At 36.6% G+C, this 25,315-nt stretch overlaps 1 protein-coding gene across 9 annotated transcripts in view; it reads left to right on the forward strand.

Moving 5' to 3' along the window:
* SGK3 (serum/glucocorticoid regulated kinase family member 3) overlaps positions 1–20,241 on the forward strand; it is a 147,530-nt gene extending 127,289 nt beyond the window's left edge. For 5 of the 9 annotated variants that reach the window (XM_059994723.1, XM_059994722.1, XM_059994726.1 and 2 more), the window contains 9 exons: positions 612–695; positions 803–934; positions 4,707–4,819; positions 4,913–4,949; positions 6,726–6,812; positions 8,737–8,832; positions 10,757–10,912; positions 14,286–14,375; positions 18,189–20,241. In XM_059994723.1, the coding sequence (XP_059850706.1) occupies positions 612–695; positions 803–934; positions 4,707–4,819; positions 4,913–4,949; positions 6,726–6,812; positions 8,737–8,832; positions 10,757–10,912; positions 14,286–14,375; positions 18,189–18,359 (966 nt within the window). In that variant the 3' untranslated portion in view covers positions 18,360–20,241. The remainder of the gene's footprint in view (positions 1–611; positions 696–802; positions 935–4,706; positions 4,820–4,912; positions 4,950–6,725; positions 6,813–8,736; positions 8,833–10,756; positions 10,913–14,285; positions 14,376–18,188) is intronic. The other 4 variants (XM_059994729.1, XM_059994728.1, XM_059994730.1 and 1 more) reach the window with 2 other exon arrangements.
* Positions 20,242–25,315: the final 5,074 nt, after the last annotated feature.

Below are 25,315 nucleotides of genomic sequence, written 5' to 3' on the forward strand. Positions count from 1 at the left end.
TCAAATCCATGAAGTGTCTGCATGCACCCCAGCCCATTATAGAATCTCAGCTATACATGGTGCTTCTTGCTCTGAGTGCTTCTAAATTTGAAACCTGTAAGAGAAACCCAAATGTTAAAACAAAAATACATTTTGATCACCTAGAAACCATTTTCCTCTCCTTTTTTTATGTAGACATGAAATTTATAGCCTCAGTATTTTCTAAAGACACTCTTCAGGACTCAGGGCTAGCATGCATGCGCGCGCGCGCGCACACACACACACACACACACACACACACACACACACACACACACAGTTCTCAAGCAGTATAGATTTTGACACTTAAATTTAGTAAAAACCTCAAACATTAGCACATTAAGTGACAAAGAAATGATGCCTGGCCATTTAAATCATCAACACTTTTTGGTTTTATTAAAATATCTAAGGAAAAGTGGAATTGGAGAAATAAATTCAGTAATTTTCAATTTTCAAAATAAAAACACCACATTATCTAGGTCCTTTGTGGACTTTATTTTTTAAAAATTTAAGTATTGACTTATTGATAAGTGAATTGTTCCTATCAAAACATTGAAATTTCTAATAGTAGGTACAATCTTTAACTATAACAGGTTCTTCTTGCAAAACGGAAACTGGATGGAAAATTTTATGCTGTCAAAGTGTTACAGAAAAAGATAGTTCTCAACAGAAAAGAGGTAAAGTAAAATAGCTTTGTTTCTCCTAAACCTGTTTTCTCAGTTAACAGAATTGTTTTCTGGTGTCTAATACAAGCTGATTTTTTACCATTTTTTTTTTTTAACAGCAAAAACACATTATGGCTGAACGTAATGTGCTCTTGAAAAATGTGAAACATCCATTTTTGGTTGGATTACATTATTCTTTCCAAACAACTGAAAAGCTTTATTTTGTTCTGGATTTTATTAATGGAGGGGAGGTGAGTTTTATAATTAGTTTTCTAGTATTGATAATGTTTAGAAAAAAAACAGAGTTCAAGTTTCTCTTATCAGTGTTGGAAGCAAAGCCCAGCATAAACAGCTCTATGTTGAGTAGCAGCAGTATTTAAAGCACTGGCTAATCAGCACAATGCAGAATGTAGAGAAGTGAGACATAAAACTCTTTTCCTAAGCAGCTTATGGTGTAGGTGGGAAGGTTCATAAAAGAACCTTGATACGAAGCTACAGACTTCATGGGTAGTTTTGTCGCTGAGCTATATAGCAAGAATATATACTGAAACATTAGAATGAAACTTGATTTGTAATATTTGGTAATTATCGTTTCAATAGTTGCATATAAATATTACTCTAGCCTGTCATTTTCCAAAATGTGCAAACTATTAATCAGATGAGATGATCCTGTAATAAAGGGTTCTGTGGTGAAGCCAGTTTGGAAAATGTTTCCTGTTACATCCCCTTGGTGATTAACAGTGTGCTTTGTGGTAGTTACAATGTTTCAGCATGTTAAAGACTTTGAGAAATTATGCCTGAAAGCCTGGATTTATTTAAAAAATTTTTTTTTACCACACAGTCCCGTTTTTTGTTTGAACCAAGTCTATTAACAGTATTCCCCAAAACTCTGAATCAGAGGGATATTGAAATACATTTTGGGAAATGCTGCTGTTAAGATAATAATTCCAGTAGTAGTTAACATGTATTGAGCATCCTTATGTGCCCAGCACTCTGGCTCTTTATACATATTATTTTATCTTCACAACAGTTGTGTTGCATAAGACAAAGAAACTGAGGTACAGAGAAGCTAAGTAACTTGATCAAGCCATGTGGGTTAGTAAGTATGGAGCCAGGAATTGAGCTCAGTCTGATTCCAGGATCGAGGCAGCTGACCACCCCCTGTTCCTCTGCTTCTTAATCCTCATACTTTTCTAATTCGTTTGATCTCTGACCTGTAAATGTCTCTAAAAATTATTTTAACTGGTAAATGTTATTATATCTTTACAAAAGGATCTTCCATCCCTTAATCCCAGAGCAAAGGGAGAAGAGAAGTGTATTTCAACCTTACTATAGTGCACTTATCTGTAGAATAAAGGAACTACACAGAAGACCGATTTCTATTCTGCAAACCTGAAAGATCAGACATACCTAGATCATTTTGGGGATGGTCATAAAAAGAATCATTATTCAACCTCTTACATCTATGGTAAATATGCCTTAAGACTCCTCAGAAGCGGGATTATGAATCCCCCATGCACCCTGATTCAGGAATGTGGATGACCCCACATCGTTCCCACCTCGAAGGTGTGGTTTTATTTGTATGTGGTGAGTGCTAACATATAACAAGAATTTATTGAGGGCCTGGCACTTTGTAATTATTTTACATGTGTTATATCAGTTTATCATCACAACTGTTTGAGATAAACACTCTTATACTCATTTTGTAGGTAAGGAAATTAAGGCTCAGAGAGGTTAAGTAACTTTCTCAGTATCACCGTGCTCTAGTACTTGTCAGGCCCCGGATTTAACCTGGACATCCCAACTGCAAAGCCCATTCTTAAGTACCACCTGTGTCTTTGAAATATCGTGCAGAAATCTAACTGCAGGTGGGATACTGGCTGCACGTTTCCTGCTTGTCTGTGGTTTGTTAATGCTGTTTTAGGACTTTGCTTCTGAGCCCTTATTACACAGTGACTACTCCTAAACTGGATGGCAAAGGTGGAAGGAAGTAGGCTTGTCTTCTAAAAGATAGAGTTGACTAAGATAATGGGGGAAGAAAAGAGAATGTTAAGGTGCAGGGGTTGAATGGGACAACAGGTAGAAGAGGAATAAGGATGAGAAAGGACAGAGGCAAGAGGAGTGTGATTTCATTATGTGTTTCCTATTATTACTGTTATTTGCCCCCCAATGTTCATATTTGCATTTTAACCTTGACCTGTGATATTTATCTTTGTATACTACTTCAGATCTGTTTTGGAGTCAGGTAGAGTATAAACAAATAAGTTTTATGATACTGGGCATGTAAACAAGCCTTTCTGAGTCTCAGCTTCCTCATCAATTCCTACTTCAAAATAGGTGGGTGGATTGAATAATACAAGCATATAGTCTTTAGCATAGTACCTTTGATTTAGTAAGCAGTGGTTGTTAGCTGTTATTAGTGAATGATCAGATTTTCATTTGGGGTAATTTTCATCAGTAGTAGTGTATTAGACAGATGTGATCAGAAGGTCAATAAATAAAGTATTACAGTAGAGTAAGCTGCAGCTAATAAAAGCAGTGGTAATGGTTAAAAGGGGGGAGTGTCCCATAAATAAATAAGAGATAAAAAACAGAAGAATTTATTCATATTTTGGATATAAGGACTAAGGGTGAAGGAGCAGTAGAGGTGAATCCCAGGTGAGCCCCATTTATCTACTCTGTCACGATCTATTGTAACTGATCTTCACCATCACCTTTCAGAAGAGGCTAAGAAAAAATTGGGGACAATCTTTGAAAATCAAAGAAGTTAAATGAATTACACACAAAAAGGTTTGAACCCAAGGCTGATCAGCTAGATTTTCAGTTTGAAAATCTATTTCCACTTTACCTTGCTGCCTCCCATGGTTTAGAGGGCTGGGTAGAAGGTGATATCATTAAATGAGACAATACAGCAGTGGCAGTAAGTCTGTAAGAGAAGACCAGGGGCTCTGGGTTAGACAAATTGAATTTGTTGGCTTGTTAAATATTCAAGAAAGAGCAGCAGGCAGCAGATTTTTGCAGTAGAAGCTCCAAGCAGAGGGCTGTCCACACGAGAGACATCAACATAGAGTGGTGGTTAAAATCATTGGAATGGATTAAGTTGCCTGGGAAGGTATCCAGAGAAAGAATAACAGTGGAGAAACCTAGGACAGACAATTTGTCAATCCCTGCAGCATAAGGGCCCAGAAAGGAGCGGAGATGGAACTGTCCAAGGTAGAAGAAAGCCCCCAACGAGAGATTGTTGTTTTAGAAGTCCAAAGACTTAGAGTAAGGACCTAGAGCAAACTTTGCCTAGGCAGGTAACCTGATGACTAGAGAACAGGTTGTGAAAAATACATTGAAAGTTAGGGAGGAAGTGTAAGAAATGAACTGGAGAGTCCAGCTGCCAATGATCTCCAGCCAGTTGCTACCATATTGAATTTAGGCTTAATGGTGCAGATCTCCCCCCACCCTTTTTTTTTCCCTAGAAGAAACCAAAACTATGAATTTTAACCAAAAAAAAAAATTTCCCAGTTTTTAAATGTTACCAATTATTTTAGATTTTTCTGAAAACATTCTTTGGTTCAAACAAATTATATCTGTGGGTTAGATTTGATCTCCCAGCCACTAGTTTACGATCTCTAAATAGTGTTTGGTTTTTTCAAATGAAAGAACAGTCAAAAAAGGCCCAGTAAGATAATTACATGGCAGTATCAAAATCATTGGTCTCCATTAATAATTTTTTCCAGGGAGGTTGCCTGGAGTGGTATGAGGATACTGCCACACTGAGGATTGAGGGGTACATGGGAGATGAGCGAGCAGTAAGCACAGATAGGGAAAGATTTGTGGTTGAAGAGAGCATGATTGCCAGGTGGAGGGGATACATAGGCAAGGGGGAGTCACGGTTCTGTGCTTTGGTGCATTTTTATCTCACGTTCAAAGTAACAAAAATAAATCCTGTTTTTGTATTTTTAGAATATATTTGTTTCACTTTATGTGTGAATGATCTTAATATTCTTTTTTATTTTTTTTCAATTTTAACAGCTGTTTTTTCACTTACAAAGAGAACGGTCCTTTCCTGAACACAGAGCTAGGTTTTATGCTGCTGAAATTGCCAGTGCATTGGGTTATTTGCACTCCATCAAAATAGTGTACAGGTAAATTTTTAAAATTTCACTTCTAAAATGTCTTTTTATTATTTTATTTCAGTTCATATTCAGGTTTCCTTTTCTTTCCTTTTAATTCGATAGAGACTTGAAACCAGAAAATATTCTTTTGGATTCAGTAGTAAGTATTGTCTTTTAAAAATCTACTAGTGCATGATTTTTTTTTTCAACATCTTTATTGGAGTATAATTGCTCTACAGTGGTGCGTTAGCTTCTGCTGTAAACAAAATAAATCAGCTATACATATACACATATCCCCATATCCCCTCCGTCTTGCGTCTCCCTCCCACCCTCCCTATCCCACCCCTCTAGGTGGTCACAAAGCACCAAGCTGATCTCCCTGTGCTATTCAGCTGCTTCCCACCAGCCATCTATTCTACATTTGGTAGTGTGTATATGTCTATGCCACTCTCTCACTTTGTCCCAGCTTACCCTTCCCCTTCCCTGTGTCCTCAAGTCTGGTGTCTACATCTGCGTCTTTATTCCTGTCCTGCCCTTAGGTTCTTCAGAACCTTTTTTTTGTTTTTGTTTTTGTTTTAGATTCCATATGTATGTGTTAGCATATGGTATTTGTTTTTCTCTTTCGGACTTACGTCACTCTATGACAGACTCTAGGTCCATCCACCTCACTACAAATAACTGAATTTCATTTCTTTTTATGGCTGATTAATATTCCATTGTATATATGTGCCACATCTTCTTTATCCATTCATCTGTCAATGGACACTTAGGTTGCTTCCATGTCCTAGCTATTGTAAATAGTGCTGCAGTGAACATTGTGGTACATGACTCTTTATGAATTATGGTTTTTTCAGGGTATATGCCCAGTAGTGGGATTGCTGGGTTGTATGGTAGTTCTATTTTTAGTTTTTTAAGGAACCTCCATACTGTTCTCCATAGTGGCTGTATCAATTTACCTTCCCAACAACAGTGCAAGAGGGTTCCCTTTTCTCCACACCCTCTCCAGCATTTATTGTTTGTAGGCTTTTTGATGATGGCTATTCTGACCAGTGTGAGGTGATACCTCATTGTAGTTTTTGATTTGCATTTCTCTAATGATTAGTGACGTTGAGCATCCTTTCATGTGTTTGTTGGCAATCTGTATATCTTCTTTGGAGAAACGTCTATTTAGGTCTTCTGCCCATTTTTGGATTGGGTTGTTTGTTTTTTTGACATTGAGCTGCATGAGGTGCTTGTATATTTTGGAGGTTAATCCTTTATCAGTTGCTTCGTTTGCAAATATTTTCTCCCATTCTAGGGTTGTCTTTTCGTCTTGTTTATGGTTTCCTTTGCTGTGCAAAAGGTTTTAAGTTTCATTACGTTCCATTTACTAGTTATGATTTTTGTGTTGTTATGCTTAGTGGCATAGAGTCCACCTCAAAGTGGACTCAGTTCCACACTGCACGATTCCATTAGAACATTCTCGAAATGTCAAAACTATGGAGATGGAGAACAGATTAGTGGTTGCAAGGGGACAGGGACTGAGGGAATAGGGGAGTTCAAAGATAAAGGAGTAGCATGAGAGAGAGTTCCTTTGTTCCTTTGGGATGATGGACATTCTCTGTCTGATCGTGGTGGTAGTTACACGAATCTATACGTCTCTATTGCATAGGGCTACACATACACACACACAAATACGTGCATGTAAAATAGCAAAAACTGAATAAAGTTGGCAGTCTAGTTATCAGTATTATACCAAAGTCAGTTTCCTGATTTTGACACTACTACAGTTATATAAGATGTCAGCATTGGGGGAAGATGGGGGAAGGGGACATGGAACTCTGTACTGTTTTTGCAATTTCCTTTTAATCTATGATTATTTCAAAATCCAATGGTTTTAATAAGTGTCAATTTATGTCCATGCATTCTTTTATCTTACTGCCCCTGTATTTGTCAGGGACATGTTGTCTTAACAGATTTTGGGCTTTGTAAAGAAGGAATTGCTATTTCTGACACCACAACAACATTTTGTGGGACACCAGAGGTAAGATATATGTCTCATTCATGTACTCATGTATAAAATGCTAAAATGAATCACAAATTGTATATATAAAATTTGAATATATAAAATTTATATAAAATTTTTATATAAAATTTGTATATATAAAATTTGAAATCAGAAAAGTAGAGTAAAAATATTTTCAGCTTCCAGCCAGCTGGAAATATCTGATAATCATCCCTTCTGAACATTTAAAGTTTATTGATAGTTGATATTTTTTTAACTGTGATTTTGAGATACCACAGATAACCCAACAAAGATGAATTATGCTTACTTGTTTTTAATGTTAAATGTTTACCTTAGATTTCTTCAAACATTTGATTACATTTCTAATTCTTAAAACAACAAAACAATCATGAATCAGTGATGAAAATGTCCAAAAATTAATTGAGTTAATGTTGGGACAACTCTGTGAATATATTAACAGCCATTGAATTGTATACTTTCAGTGGGTGAATGGCATGGTATGTGAATATCGTAATAAAGCTGTTTTTTAAAAGAAATAAGCTAAAGCAAATATGGCAAAATGTTAACATTGCCTATATTTGGGTGGCAGCACTATTGGTTTCTGTTATATTTTTATACTTTTTGTATGGTTAAAATATTTTATAATAAAAATTGTTCAATGGAAGAAAATAAAGCAGTGGATATGGGTGAAAAAATTACAAATCAGAATTTATTAACCAGAACATCCTATTCTCTAATCATTTTAACTAGCAGAAAATGTATCTTTCTATTTGAGACAGTAATAATAATCCTTAAAATTTATGTGAAAGCCTTGTTATTCTAACTTCACACATACATACGTTTAAAGTGTCCTAATTTTAAAATATTAATTGTGATCTTAATTGCAATTAATTAAGAGTAATTAAGATTGTGGAGTAATTGCAAATATGTTAAAAATGTGTGATAAAATAGCTCACATCAGATTTCTAATCAAGATGAGAAACTTAAAGTATCTATAAGTACAACTATTTACTTTGAAATGTATTTTTTCTTCCTTTTTCTTGCTAATCTAACCCTAGCTCTTGTATATATTTGTAATAATTCTATTTTGGTTTATGTATGAAGAAAATTTTTTCATGGATGTATATTCATTTAATAGTTAACAAAATCTTTAAGTCCTGTAATTTTTAGAAGGGAAATAGAAGGTTTTTTTGGTCATCTAAACCTAAATATGATCAGAAATTATTAAACCCTTTTTATATATGTTGCCATTTCTTTGGATCACATAAAAAAGCTTAAGAATGTATTTCCTTATATATATTTCATGTGGGAAGAGGAAATATGTATTTTGGAATCTAAAATTCAAATTCACCATTTATATGTGTGAAATGATAATGTTTAAATTTTTTACAATTTGAAATGTAAATAGCCATATAATAACTTAAGCAACTTTTCTAAATAACATGTTAAAGAATTGCTATGGTAATTCTTAAATAAGAATGCAATTTATTCTTTTTTCTTTCAATAAAAAGAAAAAAATGAATTGTAATTGCCACACTAAAAATTCTTTCTTTCAGGAGAATCAATTATGAATAATGGCCATAAGAATTTCTAAAATTAATTTTGAGAAAGACTCCCCCCGCTCCCCCCCCAAAAAAATACCTTCTTTACCTACTTAGTATTACAGTTTGTACATTTGTTGGCCTCTATTTGTCTTAACTACATCACAGTTTCTGGGGAGAAATGCTTGAATATGTGTATTTTGAAAATTACTCCAGTTGATTCTGAAGACTAGTGCCACCCAAGAACCCCTGGTATAGAATATACCCAACCCACTAAAAATCTAGATAATGTGTTTAATTTAGTGTGATATTACACCTAAATTTTTTAAATTTCTCAATTATTCCTAGATTTTGTCTTCAACTATTTATTGAGTTGCTCTAATATTTAATCTTTTTTATAGTACCTAGCACCTGAAGTAATCAGAAAACAGCCCTATGACAATACTGTAGATTGGTGGTGCCTTGGTGCTGTTCTGTATGAAATGCTGTATGGATTGGTATGTATTTCTCCTCTGTCATTATGATTCTAGTATGTTAAAAGTGATTTTGGTTTTCTCTTTCTTTCAGTAGTCTCGTGGACACTTAGATAACACTAACAGAACAGTAGTAACCTGGTTAAATGAATCCAAAATCACATTAGGGATATGCACAAAAAAGAAAAACTTTTCATTTTCTTACTAATTTTTTATAAGTGTTTCTCTATCATACTAATCACTACTTCAAATGTTCTCATCCCACTACATTTTTAAGAAATAGACACCAAGTTGTAACATTAAAGTTACCCACTTTCATTCAGTTTGCTCCAGTCATTCTGCCTAATTTCAAACAGATGAAAAGAAAAAGATTTTATTTCTCAGAAGATAATAATACCTTTTGGTTTTGCCTCGTATTTTGTTTTTATAGGATTTAATAAGTATACTGGTGCTCTGCTTTTTTTTTATTACTGGGAACCCTTTATTCCCTTTATCATAAACATCATGTCGTAAATATTTCATTGGAAAAAAGTGATGTGTGCTATGTAATCAGTTTCCCCAGTTTTTATTAATTAAAGACACAGTTAGCCAGAGCTTCTGATTAACGAGTCAGATTGTTTTACTACATTGAGTTAATATCATTCCAACCAAAAGCAAACAATTTTAGGCACTTTAATTAGTTTACATATCCTTGCAGGAATAATGTATGTTTTTCTTTTAGGCTTTTTTAAACATTCAGAATAGTTTTTAGGTTCCCTTTGTGGGCCCGTGAGTGGCCAGCAGCCTCAGGGTGGTGACCAGGCTCTCATCGCCCACACTGCTGCTCCCACTAAGCTAAATCTGCCGTCTGCTGAGACTTGAGCTGGTCTTGGCTTTTTTGTTTTGCTCTGTATGTGTATGTGTGTGTGTGTGTTTCCCCTGAAAATGGGGGTGATCTCAGTGAAATTCAGTCCCTGAGGTATGTTTTAGAGCATCTTTTGTCTCATGTTGCTAACTTTGAATGATAGATTCCTAATGACAGCCAATGCTGTCTCTTCTTTGCCCTTGACCATGATCTGCTTGTTAAAAGATCTAGTTTTCTGTTTATGCTGGTGACTTAGAAGACCTGATAACCACTTTATACCTTACTTTTTTTAAGTGTTGGGGATTCGTCAGCCTGATATTTCCAAATCCTTTGTATTTCTTTAGAGGACTTTGAAAGTATAAAATATTACCATTGCATATAGAATGTAATTGATTCAAAAGGGAACATTTGAAACACACACTTCATAAATGAGACTTATATTAACAATTTAAAAATAAAATTAGATGTTAAAAAATGAAGTTTTTCCTTCCTATACAAAAGAAAAAAATAACAAGCTTGTAACTCCCTTAACTTTAAAAATTATTTTTACTTTAAACTTGTAACTCAAAAATTAACTGGCTAATTTTCATGTTGGAGCTGTACCTCAGGTCTTTAAGCTGTGAGAGTAAAATTTTAATTCTGCAGGACACTGTCACTGCCACAGGTTAGGTCTCCATCTCCACTAGAAATCTTTTTAAATTAGTTTATTCCCAGGTCTCAAGAAGTTATTTGTTTGATCTGTGTTGAATTTCTATTTCCAGTAATTCTATCATTATGCCTAATGATGAGGTTGGTAGTGGTTTTCTTTAAAGCAGATCCTATTGCAACTTATATACAATTTACACCTGTCTGCAGGAGTTATTGAACAAACTGACCCTAATTCATTTAGTGAACATGTATTAAGCTCTATAGCACGCTGGGTTTTAAAATCTCTTCACATGGAAAGCCACACTGTAGATTTTCATACACCCAAAGAGGCCTGTGCTTTTCTGTACTTGTGCAGCCAGACTGCTCTTTGTACATCAAGGCCAAATCTAACTATTTTAACCCCATCTGTGCATAATTCAATTAGTACTAACTTTCTCCTCTCCCCCCCACCCCCAGCCTCCTTTTTATTGCCGAGATGTTGCTGAAATGTATGACAATATTCTTCACAAGCCCCTAAGTTTGAGGCCAGGAGTGAGCCTTACAGCCTGGTCAATTCTGGAAGAACTCCTAGAAAAAGACAGGCAAAACCGACTCGGTGCCAAAGAAGACTTCGTATGTACATCTTTCCCAGTATCCTCTTTATTAAGCTTATTTATAATTTGAAGATAAATCCTTATTTTATGTGGTATTTAATGGAATGAATGCAGCTCTTAAAGAATAGCACCATGAAAAAGAAGCATGCTTGCTCCAACAATTTTCACCAGTGTTTATATAGAACTGTACAGTGTTTAAAGCTCCTGTACAAGCATTTTTTTCATTTGATCTTCATAACAATTTGATCCTGTCCTTTTCATCCCCCATATCCAGCTTTCATACCCTATTATTTATTAGAATTTCCTACCCCCTTCTAAAAAAAATGTGTGGCATGCATTTTTTGATTGCCTAAACTTTTAGATCATTTTGTTTAACAAGAATGTAAGTGCCTTCTGACTGCATGAGGTAATACCTTTTGCTTGAACTGTCATTAAATCACTTTTTTTCCTGAGAATTTAAATGTGACACCTCCTTGAAATAATTATGGGATCTGCAGGTTTGCTTTTTTTTTTTCCTTCAAATCAGGGTAATTTAATTGCTAGTGCAGTTACCAGTGTTATGTTAGTGAATTCATGAACTACTGAGGAACATGAACTTTGAAATTTTAATGAAAATTCATTAAAATTTCTCAGGAATTTTTGGGGGCTCTTTACCAGTCTTGAACTTGAGCTGTGAATAATAAACTCGTCTGCTGCTGCTTTTCCCCTCCTGCACTCCCCAGTGCAGCAGGTAGCTCTGTCCAGTTTTCTCTCTAGCTTGGACTCCAGAGTCCATTTTTTCAGGGCAATCTTGCCAATGCTCCATACCTCCTTGTCTCTTGGTCCTTTTGTTGAATTCACTGGCAGAAATTGCAACCCTAGATGAATCCAGCTGTCACCCCTGGGCTGCTGAACAGTGCTGATGAGAGTTGCACAACTGGGAATATTGGAAGTGCTGTGAAGTCTAGTCATTAGTCTCCTCAGTGCTTCTCCAGTTTATGCTCCTACTCTGTGTATTAACTATTTTAGACCTTCTCTCCAAATTTCCAGATTCCTTTTCTTCTTCACTTTTACCAGATGTCTTGCCTTCTATTGATATTTTATAGGGAAAATAGAATCAGCAGAGCAGAACTCACTCAGCTTCCTGCTGTCAGATTCGCAGACCTACATGCACCTGCCCCAATTGTTTCCTTCTTCCTAGTATAGTGGAAAAGGTCAGTTTCTGCCTTTCCTGGATCCTGACCCCTTGCAAGGAACCCTTGTGCATGCTTTTTTCTGCACAGATAACTGCTCTCTTTTGTCCTGGATCCTCCAATACTGTCTCTTTCTCCCTTCATAGCCAAGGGAATAGTTTGAAAGTTTTCGACTTGAAAACCAAGTTGGGGCTTCCCTGGTGGCGCAGTAGTTGACAGTCCGCCTGCCGATGCAGGGGACACGGGTTCGTGCCCCGGTCTCGGAAGATCCCACGTGCCGCGGAGCCTGCGCGTCCGGAGCCTGTGCTCCGCAACAGGAGAGGCCACAACAGTGAGAGGCCCGCGTACCGCAAAAAAAAGAAAAAGAAAAAGAAAACCAAGTTGAAAAGTTCTATATTCATTCTCCCTTTTCCAGTCTCTTCTCATTTCTCAGTCTACCCCACAACAGCTACTAGGATTGTCGAGTACTTCTGTTCCTCAGATTGCATTCTCAGCAGCATTTCAACTTCCAGCCCTCTCCTGGGCTTCTGCAGGAGCACATACTCCTCTCGTGCTTTCCTCTATATTTCTGAGCCCTCCTCCAGAATCTCTTCTGTAAGCTCCTCCTCTTCACCCTGACTTTTAAGTGTTGCAGTTCCTTATGGCTGGCCCCAGACCCTTGTTTCTTCTGTTGCTCTCTCCCTGGACAATCTCAGTTGTCCCTATGGCTTTGGTTGTGTCTTCATCTGACATTTATATCTTCAGTCTAGACCCCTCTCTAGTGAGCTCTAACTCAAAGAGTACCTGCCTGTTCAACACCACCACGTGGATTCTGGAGAGTTCAGCATGTTCATAATTGAATCCTTGCTGTCTTCCTTCTGTGCTCTTCGGGCCAGAAATCTGAGAGTCATTCCTGACTCTTCTCTCTTCCTTTCTTCCGTATTCAACAAACAGCCAGAACCTAGTATATTTGCCTCCTAGATCTTTCCCGTATCCAGACACCTCTCTCTGCTCCCACTGCTACCACTCTTTTCCTCGCATTGTCATCTTCTGTTTGGCCACGATAGTAGGTGTTTTCCTTTTTCTCATCATGACTCCCCAGTCCATTCTCCCATTAGTCAGAGTCATCTTAAAAAGCAAACAAACAAAAAAAACCCCACATTTGTGACATTACCCTTCCTAAAACTCCTTGATGGAGTCCCATGACCCTAGAATAAAATCCAAAATTCCTAGCATAGACCCAGTGTGATGAGCCCATTTACCTCTTAAGATCCTCTTTGTGTGACAATCCCAATCCTTTCCTATACCGCAGCCATATGGGGCTCTCATTTTCTTGGCCGAACTAAGCTCTTTGCCGCCTCAGGCCCTTTGTATTCTGCTTGGAATGTTCTCCCCTCATTCTTTTTTGTCTGCCTACTTCTTACTTATCTTCCAGAACTCTGGTCAGATACCACTTTCTCTGAGAAGCCTTTTTAAACCCATCAAACTAGGTTGGATCCTACTTTTTATACACTCTCATGCCTCCTTGTAGGAAGAAAAGCTAGCATCAATACTGTGCTGACTTTTGACAGTAGCAGCCCAGAGTGGAATCATTTTTGGTAGTAGAGCTTGTCACCTTGATTTTACCCCTGCCCCACTGTGTAAAAAACTCTCATTTAACATCTTTACCTCCCCTTTCAGTAATAATAATTCTTTGTACCTATGTAGTGCTTTATTCTTTTCCATATTTTCCAATGATTCTTGAAGCAACCTATGAAATATCTAGGGCAGAAATGTTAACCCACTGTACCTGTGAGGAAACAATGACTGTGAAGAGGATGTAACTTAAATCCGTCATTCTGAGTAACTCTCCCATGTCTGCTCTGGGAGTCTTTTCACTACACCATTTGGCCAAATTGAATAAGATAAACATGTCCTAAAAAGAACTTTTTTTTTGCGGTACACGGGCCTCTCACTGTTGTGACCTCTCAGTTGCGGAGCACAGGCTCCGGACGTGCAGGCTAAGCGGCCATGGCTCACGGGCCCAGCCGTTCCGCGGCATATGGGATCTTCCAGGACCGGGACACGAACCCGTGTCCCCTGCATCGGCAGGTGGACTCTCAACCCCTGTGCCACCAGGGAAGCCCCTAAAAAGAACTTCTGAGGGACAAAGTAGAAATGGTTTGGTTTCATAAAATTCTTCAGTGCGTACTTAATATATTCTTCAGCATTAGTAAAAAATCTGTTTCTTTACTATTCTAGCTTGAAATTCAGAATCATCCTTTTTTTGAATCACTCAGCTGGACTGATCTTGTACAAAAGAAGATTCCACCACCGTTTAATCCTAATGTGGTATGTTTACATCCAAATCTTTCTTTCTAAATAGTGAATTATAGAACTGTAGCTCATCATAATTGTAGCAATAGATCTCAAAATCTAACCTGAATCAAATTGAATCAGTACCTAGTACTTATGAAACATGTCACTCAGGATGTCTAGTACAACTGATAACTTCAAGATGACCCATAAGATTATAGTTACATTAGATTGATCAGAATATCTTCCAGAAAAGTAATTGTGAAGTGCTTCTTAAGAGCATGTGTAAGAAAGCCCAACAGGTTTAAAAAAATGCAAATTAGAGTAACTGTGAGGCATCATTTTCATACCTATAAACCAACAGACATTTTAAGTAACACTAACGCACAATTTTTTTCTAGATTGATATAAAAAAAGTCAAATAATGTTTGACTTGTTAAATCTGATGGAAACATTTTACTTAAAGGATTAACAATGTTGAAATGTTTGGAAATAAATATATAATGATAGGGAGATTATTAATAAATCATCAGAAGGCCAATAATGATGTTACTAATGATAGCTTCCTATATGTAGGCGTATATAATTTTTATGCATTACAACATGTAAATTATGCCTCAAATAAGCTACCAAGTTACTGCTATTACTATTCTTATTATACATGTTTTATAAATGAAGAAATGAAAACTCAGAGATGTCACGTAGCTGGTTAAAAGTAGCAGACCTGAGATTCAGATCTGTATCTGATCCCAAAGTCATTATTTTTTCTATGCTTTCTTACTCTCTATTTCCTTTTCTTGTTAAGTAAATGATAATAATGATAATAAATATAAAATGAGTAGATGCTTGTAAAATCCTTATAATGTTAAATGAAAACATGGTAATTATCATTTTTGTGACATAAGATTACAGCAGTAAAAGTAACAGGTAAGGATGGGAAGAGAATATAAATCAAGACTGATTTGAGATTACACGATCATAGCTGAATTTGTTTTTCTTTTATTTAAAATTTTTTGGTGTTGCTGTGAAGCTCGTGAAACACTTTTTTTAGAAAATTAGAACAGGATAAGAAAATCACTTCAGGAAAGTATTATTTAGTGTACTCAGATTTCATTCAAGGTCAGTTTCAGTACATTGCTGATAGCTGGTATTAATTAATAGATGTGATATTGTACACTATAAATGTAACGATATTTGTAGACTGATTTATTTCATGTAGCTCATCCAGAAGTGTCTGTTTCAGAAGTGACTCCATTGGCAATAATTTCTGTCCTCATTTCTAGAATTTGCAGTAGGAACCCAGGACCTTTAAGAATTATTGAATTTTCTCCTTTATATTGAAAATCTTACTGAGTTTAGTTATCCTCAAATGAACGTGTCATCAGGCTCATTAAAGCATTAGGGACCCCGTCTAAGCAACACTGAAAATGGAAACAGTGTTGACTTGAGAGGAGTCAGGCACCTCCACGTTTGGATCCCTGCTGGTCTACAACTAATTAAACTTTTTAAAGCAAGACCTGCAACGGAGAAGCTGTAAGAGGAAAAAAGTGATAAATTTGACCACATAAAATTTAGAAATGTCTGCATGAAAAAAACACTGCAAAGAAGAAACTGGGAGAAATTTCCCTAACACATAAAGCATTCTTATAAGTCATTGAGAAGAAAGACCACGACCAATAGAAACATGGACAAAAGACACAAAATATTCAATTACAGAAAAATAAATGCAGATGGTTTTTTAAATATATTAAAAGATGTTCTAATTCACCGACATTTAAGGAATGCAAGATAAAACCCTAACGTGTTGCCATTTCTCATGTAACAAAGATCAAAAAATTAGCTTCTATGCTGCCCTCAGTACTTGTATCCTTCTACTTAAGCCTGGCAGCTATCCTACGAAATAGTACCGTTATTTTCCACGTAATACAGATGAGTTAACTTAGGCACAGAAAGGGTTAAATAACTTGCCGGAAGTTTAAAGTTAAAATTGCAGGCCTAGAATTCGAGCTCAGGTGCTTTAAGGAAGACACAGTCTTCTCTCACTCTTAACGTAAGTTGTACAGTTTTATCCCTCTCAGTACTGGCCAGGAGCCATCAGGGCGTTCACAGAATGTTTATAAAGTCCAGTGAAGGAACATTTTTCATCATTTATTGAGCACCTTCTACGTGTCAAATTTTGGGAATTTTATGTATTAACGCATCCAGTCCTCACAGTAAACTTAACAGGTAGATGGCAGTATTCTTATTTTACAGAAAAGGAAACAAGCTCACAGAGATAGGGTAGTTTATATAAAGAATTACAGCTAACAAATTTCACAGCCAGAATTCAAACCTTAGTCTTGTTCCAGTGCCCTTGCTTCTAAGGTTATAAATGAGAATTTGATGACTTTTTTTTTTTTTTTTTTTTTTGGCTGCGTTGGGTCTTCGTTGCTGTGCACGGGCTTTCTCTAGTTGCAGCGAGCGGGGGCTGCTCTTCATTGTGTTGCGTGGGCTTCTCATTGCAGTGGCTTCTCTTGTTGCAGAGCACGGGCTCTAGGCATTCAGGCTTCAGTAGTTGTGGCACACGGGCTTCAGTAGTTGTGGCACGTGGGCCCTAGAGTGCACAGGCTTCAGTAGTTGTGCTGTTTGGGCTCAGTAGTTGCAGCACATGGGCTCTAGGGTGCTCAGGCTTTCCGTAGTTGTGGCACACGGGCTTAGTTGCTCCGCAGCATGTAGAATCTTCCCAGAGCAGGGATCAAACCTGCGTCCCTTGCATTGGCAGGCAGATTCTTAACCACTGCGCCACCAGGGAAGTCCTGATGACTTTTTTATATATACATGAGTATAATTCCTAGCATTCTTTCTCCTCTGTTGGGGAATTTCTCATATGGAAGAATCTAGCGTCCCGAATTTCCCTGGTCTCTGCTCTGCTGTTTGTAGACCACCAGGCTAACTGTGTCCTTGGTTTATATATGTGCTCTGAACCTGTTTACCTCGGTTAGACTTGATGACTTGAACATTTTAAGGATTCCCTTCCTCTTAGAATAGAGATAACCTAGAGCTTCAGAGATGGGCTTTAAGAGTAAATCACCTGAATCTGTATCCCAGTTTTAATCTGTAAATAAATTGGAAGAGGAGAGTCCATTAGCTTGTATCAGATTCGTGAAGGAAGATTGACCGCTACCTTCAAGCCTAAGTAGCCACTATGCTTCATTTCCCAGGTTCCAGTCCCTTTAGGTCTCTAGAGCTAAGGGTGTCACAGCCGAATGCTCAGTGAATGACCTCTGTAGCACAAGAGTCACCTTTCATAATTTTACTTACTGTCCCTTCATTTCTTCATCAAAGGCTTCAACTTCCCCAGAATTGAGAAACTGGATGGTCAGGCATTTTATGGAAGTGGAGATGCAAAATTTTCTCCTGAAAACCTCCCTGAGCCCCTTTTCTAAATTTAGAGGTGGTGATGGGTAGAGAGAAAGTGGGTCAGTTGCCGGAACCAAGATTCAAATTAACATAGGCGAGGACCCTGTCACGCTAGCCTTCCTCACCCTTATCTTTCCTCCCCCCACCAGCAACGAGAACCCTAACTGTAAGAAGGACCTGAATAATGAGAGTCAGGAAGGGTCCTCACCTTTATCTTTCCTCCCCGCCCCCACCCAACAACGAGAACCCTAACTGTAAGAAGGACCTGAATAATGAGAGTCAGGAAGGGAAAAGCAGGAAATGTTTCAAAGACATTGATGGAGTAGGAAGACTTGCCAGGAATAAATAGACAAATTCATGAAGGGGCTTTAATGAGGGACTGAAGTAAGGGGAAGAAAGGTAAGGTAAGGTAAGGTAAGGTGAGTAATAGTATGCTTTTTGACGTTTTAGGCAGGACCAGATGATATCAGGAACTTTGATGCAGCGTTTACGGAAGAAACAGTTCCATATTCCGTGTGTGTGTCTTCTGACTATTCCATAGTGAACGCCAGCGTACTGGAGGCCGACGACGCCTTTGTTGGTTTCTCTTACGCACCTCCTTCAGAAGACTTATTTTTGTGAGCAGTCTGCCATCAAGAACCCATTGAGCAAATATAAGCCTACAGATGACATGGAAACTCCTGTTTGTGTGAATATATTCAAATTTGTTTAACTAGTGCCTCATTTTTACATGTAATGTTAAAAACTATGAAAAATGTATTTTCTGCTGTATGCGAGAAAATAGGGCATTTCAGAGAACTAAGTTTTGAATTAAAATTTGTATTCTTGTTTATTAAGCTTATTTTTAAACAGAAATTTTAAAAGCTACTGTTCTTAGCATTAACCTATTTTTAAAGAAAACTTTTTTGCTAATGACTGTTTCTATTTCCCTCTAGGTTTATGCTAACATCTACCCAAGATAGACTGTTTTTTAACAGTCTGTTTCAGTTCAGTTAACATACATTAATGCCTTCGTAGCTCTCTACTTTGAGTTCTCAGATCACAACTATGCAATTGGTACATGGTTGTTTAAGAAGAAACCATATCTTTCCATAATGAATCACTGTTTGACATTATCATTTCTTGGTAGGATTAAAATACAAAAGCATAGTTAACTCATTGGCTGCTAGCTAACACTTTGAGTAACTGTCCATTCTGCAGATCAAATTAAGAAGTAACAAAAGGAAATCCTATGCTTTTGAAATACCAGTTCAAATTTATGAATTATTTTTCCTCTGGAGGAAAAGTAAAAGTTTAATAGAAATTTAGAAATTTTAAGTATTCCCAAAGCTCTGAAGGGAAATAAAGTACTGCTGGATTTTCTTTTTTAAGGCGGTGCCAAAAGCAAATATCTCTGTGTCATGTATTTATATTACCAATACATTTTATTTATGTTCTTTTTGGTCTTTTGAATATTTAATATATTGTTAAGTAGGTCGAAATCTTGATATTTGTTTTTGCAAATAGCTATTCAAAACTGTCTTCCTAATTGGTTGATAAGTAAAAAATATTGCACTGTCTAGAGTATTTACCTAATTGGGAACTAAAAAGTAGAATAGCAAATTATGGGTCAGTATAAATGTATACAGTTTTACTACAATGTAACAAAAGTTAAAAATAATTTAGGCAGATGCATAGTCAGTATCTTATGTATCTTAGAAGAAGTACAGGAAGCTGACCTTAAAATCATACTAAAAACCAACTAACTTGTATACTTGTAATTGTAAAAAAGAATATCTACAGAAAAACTAAAACTCATGCTTACCTTGGGATTCTGATCCTTAGTTTAGAGATTTTTCAGGTCTTGTAGGAAACTGTGAAAGAGTTCAGTGACGCAGTTTTGATGCTTCAGGAACAAGCATACTTTCCATGTATTTTCTCTTGAGAAAGAAATTACAAAAACTTTTCACACGAATACCCTTTAGCGTAAAATTGTTCAGCAGAAGGCAGGGAGGCAGAGTGTACTTTTGTTAGATTAGTAATGTTTGCATCCAATACACTGAATCTTCCTTTAGAGGTAAGACTTTAATAGCGACACTGTAAATATTTGGTTTATTTGGCACTACTGTAAGTTCTGCTTTTATACAAAGCTCTTTGCTTATTATAAAACAAAAACTGTAGTTTCTTGTATGATTTTTTTTTACTCAGCTGTTCCTTAATTAAACTGCCAAAAATTAAAGTGCAATATTGTATATTTTTAAGAACAAATTTTAAATAGAATATTGATGTTTCTCAGATCACAGGAAATACAAATCTTATATAGTATAATAAAAACTAGCAAAAAGATTAATGATCATCTAATGCCTGCCATTATTTTATCTTGTTTATTTTTTATTTTTAAAAATTTATTTATTTATTTATTTTTGGCTGCGTTGGGTCTTTGTTGCTGCGCACGGGCTTTCTGTAGTTCCAGTGAGTGGAGGCTACTCTTTGTTGTGGTGCACGGGCTTCTCATTGTGGTGGCTTCTCTTGTTGTGGAGCATGGGCTCTAGGCACGCGGGCTTCAGTAGTTGTGGCTCGTGGGCTCTAGAGTGCAGGCTCAGTTGTGGCGCACAGGCTTAGTTGCTCCACAGCATGTGGGATCTTCCCAGACCAGGGCTCGAACCCGTGTCCTCTGCATTGGCAGGCGGATTCTTAACCACTGTGCTACCAGGGAAGTCCCCCTGCCATTATTTTAAATTAAAATTGGTGATGCTTACAGTAGTCATTACAAACTAATTATTCGTATATGTAAGGGAGAGAAGTATAAAATTTTAACTAAATATCTGGGTATACATAGAAATTTCTAGATTATCATAGGCCGACATGTTTAATATTCAGGGAACAAAATCTCTTCTAAGTTTCAAGTTTATTTTTTTTCTCAGAGCATGCTGAGTCTTTTAGAAAAAGGTCTGCCCTTTGAATAGTTGAACCATTTCATGGTTATTGCCAAAATAAACGCAAAGATCTAAATGAAGAAGCCCTGACATTCTTCATGTTACACATACCTCTTATTGCCTATGGTACAGTGTAGGGCTTCGCAACCATTGTCATGTCACAGCACACACTGAAAATTACAAAATTTGGCACACCTGGGGAGAGGTGCCAGCTGATGTAGGTGCTGGCAGCAGGTGCTCTGCTCAAAAGTTTTTATGCCAAAATAATTTTTCAATTTATGAGCCAACAAACACTGTTGGGATATAATTTCAGCAATGGCAAATGTTTTAAAAGTGATTTAAATATTTGAAATATTTATTACTATAAAATTTTATCACTATAAAAATTTACCTTTACCAATATCTTTTGGCATACCTGAAACTTTTATAGTGATTATCCATAGGCATAATATTACAGACCTTTACACAGATATTTTATGACTCATTCTTTTGTACATCACATACTGTATGAAAAGTGGGAGTGGTATGTGGGAACATTTTTAGTAGTGCTGGCATAATTTTCAATAAAGTGTGTTAAAATTGATAACTTATTTCCTCATGTATGTAGTTTGGAAGTTAGCTCTGTTTTTGAAGTGGGATTTTCTGCCACTTGCCTCTAACAGCAGTTTCTACTTTTGTTGGTTTTTACAGATTATTCTATATCCCAAGGAGATTGTTCATTTATATGAAACCCCAGAGTGTACATGGATGAGTTTCAAGTGGCATGAGTACCTTGAAAAGATACACCAAGTTTTGTGTGTAAATAAAATCGACTTGGGGCAGGGAGTGCTGCATAGCTTTGTTTAGATGATCAAAAGGATTTACTGCTATAAAAAGACTGGGTTTCTTCTCTGCCACTTTTGTTCCCCTTCACTCACCTAATATTAAGAGGATTTGCTCTCTAATTTCCCTGAAAGCATTCCAATTGGAGATTTATATCACTTATTTAGCATTTTTGGTGCAATTTTATATAATCACCCATTTGTAATTCTTTAAACATATTCCTTAAAGGGACCCCCCCCTACAGAAAAGTATTTCTTATTTCACTATTTCTTTGCATTATGCCCATTTTTACAGAGGTACTTAAGTCAGAAAGAAATATAGCTGGCTCAAAATGGTAACTTTTTGATAATTTACCCAAAATCAAGATAGTAGAGAATAGTTTAAAGCAATATTATACAAAGAAAAAAAGCAAATATAGAAGTATAAATTCAGAGTGGTATTTATAGCAATGAAGTAGCCAATCAAAGGATCCTACAAATAAGTTATTTTTACATATTGTACTGAAAATGATGGATCACCATATGACTCTTATGGGAATAGTGTAAAACAAAGAATTACATTACTCTACATAACCCTGCTTACTGTAACAACCATGCCCATTTGGTGTTTTTACTAATCTTGTGTTTAAGTGCAACTGAAGTTTTTGCTGTAAATTCTCTTGCAGGAATATATCTCAGATTCATCCTTTTTTTCTAATAAAATTTCAGGATTTCCACCTTATTAGGGAACAGAGATTTCCACTCAATCTTAGTTAAATCTTTGTGGAGAAGTCAACAATGAGTTGTCAATATTCAGATGTTTTTATGTTTTAATTATTAGTTAACTCTTGGAATCCAGAAGGCTTATATACAGTAAAACAGACCCACTCAAGGTCAAATTTGATCTCAGTGTGTTGCAGTTTCGGTTCTTTCCAGGTAGTAGTTTATATAGCCTTGCTGTGTTGAATTTTTCTCTTACGCCTCAATGACAGCTTACTTTGTTAATGATTCATTGATGCTGCACACTGACACTTCTGTAATTTATTTCAGTAAGATAGCCCCTAGTGATGTGCTTCAATTAGATATCAGAAGCAAAGCTTTGTGTTTTTTCAAAACTCTTATGACTTTAAGACTTGAGTGCTGTGCACTTTGCTGTATATACAGCAAATTAAACCTCAAAGAAAAATATTAAAAGGGAAAATAAAGTCAGTTACATGTGAGACAAAAATAAAAGTTAAATCATAATCCTGTCATCTTAAGTATTTTAGCCATTGTACCACATGACAGAGAAGAGAATCAGGAATTTGGTCCAAAGGAAAAGTTAAAGTGGGGAAGAGGTAGAAATAGCATAACCCAAGCAATGCAAGTACACAAGAATGCATGACAGGGACTTCTGTTTTCCAGCTTCACATGGAAGGAGCTTAGAAGTTGCCAGGTAAAAAAATCTGAACAAACATCAACAACCTTTCTTGGATACAGATGACAGTGGACGACACAGGACAGACTGCTGCCCCCAAGACTGGAGAGACCGACGGGCAAATACAGGGATCTGTGGCTTTACTGGAACAGAGGCAGCCACCACAGGAGCCAGTGCAGGGGTAGGAAGACCTGAGCTGTATTGACAAATTGCTGGGGACTAAGTGCGCACAACTTTGAGACTTCAGAAGTCCAGGAGAACCTAGTCACAGGGATCCCCACAATTTTATGAGATTTACCTCCTGGGGCTCAACCAACTTCTCACAAATATTAAAGAAAAATTCCTTTGTGCTTCCAGCAGGAGGAGGGAAAATGAACCATTTTCAAATATGCCAGAGCACTGTGTTCTTAACAAGTCCTGCCCTCAGGAGAAACTAGTTAATCAGAGCCCAACCGGCAGGGTTTTATCAGAGCCTAACTGAGGTGGGGGAAAGGAAATACCCAACTCCAGTTCGTTCTAGCCATCCTAACCCACCTAATACAGGGGTGGGGGGGAGAAGAAGAAAACTGAGAAAGACACTCAGTTTGTGGGACAACTACAAAAGATGTAATATACATGTAATGAGAATACCAGAAGGAGAGAGAGAGAAAAAAGAACAGAAGAAATATTTGAAGTAATAATGACAGAATTTCTCCAAATTTCAGACACCAAACCCCAGATCCAGGAAGCTCAGAGAACACCAAGCAAGATAAATGCAAAGACAACAAAACAAAACAAAACTATAGCTAGGCATACATTCTCAAACTACAGAAAATCAGAGACGAAAAATTCTGAAAGAGGCCAGAGGAAACAAAGATATGAATTACATCTGACTTCTCAGAAACCATGCAAGCAAGAAGAGAGTGGACTGAAATATTTACAGTGTTGAGAGAGAGAGAAAAACCCACCAACTTGGTGAAGGAGAAATAAAGACTTTCTCAGACAAACAAAAATTGAGGTAATTTGTTGCCAGTAGACCTGCCTTCCAAGAGAGTTTAAAAGAAGTTCTTTAGAGAGAAGGAAAATAATATAATTCAGAAACTCAGATCTACATAAAGAAAGGAAGAAGGAATCCAAGAAGAAATAAGTGAAGGTAATATAAAAACTTATTTTTTCTTATTCTTAATTGATCTAAGAACTGAAATAATAACAATGTATTTGATTATGTATGCTTACATATATATCATATAAATATGCTTGCTTATGCTTTTACGTAAAACAAATGACCATGATACAAGGAATGAGGAAGAGGAAGTAAGATTATTTTGTGATTATAAGGTATTCACACTAAGGTACTTCACTATACTATGAAGCAGTGTCGTTTGAAAGTGGGCCTTGACTAGTTGTAAATGTATATTTACAGTCTAGGACAACCAATTTGAAAAAGGAGAAAAAAATAACTGACAGCTGAGAAAGGAGAGAAAATGGAATGAATTAAAATCACAAAAGGCAGAAAAAGAAGAGGACAAAAATAGGAATGAGTAAAAAGGCAACAAATGGAAAACAGTAACAAATATGGTAGATATTAATCCAACTATGTCAATAATCATAATATCTGAACATCAGTGGTCTAAATGCATCAATTAAAAGACAGATTTTTCAGAGTGGATCAAAAAACAAGCCCCAACGACATGTTGTCTATAAGAAATCCACTTTAAATATAAAGACATACAGATTAAAAGTAAATGGATGGAGAAAATAATATAGCATGCTTATATTAATCAAAAGAAAGGAGGAGTAACTATATTGATTTCAGACAGAGTAGACTTCAGTGAAAGGAAGGTTATCAGGAATGAAGAAGGACATTAGGGACTTCCCTGGTGGTCCAGTGGTTAAGACTCTGCACTCCCAAAGCAGGAGGCCCAGGTTCGATCCCTGGTCAGGGAACTAGATCCTGCATGCCACAGCAAAGATCCCACATGCCACGACGAAGATCCCACATGTTGCAACTAAGACCTGGCACAGATAGATAGATAAACATAATGATAAAGGAGTCAATTCTCCAAGACATAACTATCTTTAATATGTATGCACCTAACAACAGGGTATATAAAGCTACATTAGGCATGCTTCAACACCCGTCTCTCAGAAATGGACAGATCCAGCAGGCAGAAAATCAGCGAGGACATAGTTGAACTCAACAACACCATCAATCAACTGGATAGAAGTGACTTCTGTAGACTGCTTCATCCAAAAACAGCAGATAACACATTCTTCTCAAGTTCACATGGAACACTCACCAAGATAGATCAAATTCTGGGCCATAAAAAACACAGTTTACCAAATTTAAAAGTGTAGAAATCATATAATGTCTGCTCTAAAACCACAATGGAATTAAACTAGAAATCAATAACAAAAAATAACTGGAAAGTCCCAGTTATATACATGAAGATTGAACAACATACT

This window comes from Delphinus delphis, chromosome 17, assembly GCF_949987515.2.
Source record: "Delphinus delphis chromosome 17, mDelDel1.2, whole genome shotgun sequence".
Lineage (NCBI taxonomy): Eukaryota > Metazoa > Chordata > Mammalia > Artiodactyla > Delphinidae > Delphinus > Delphinus delphis.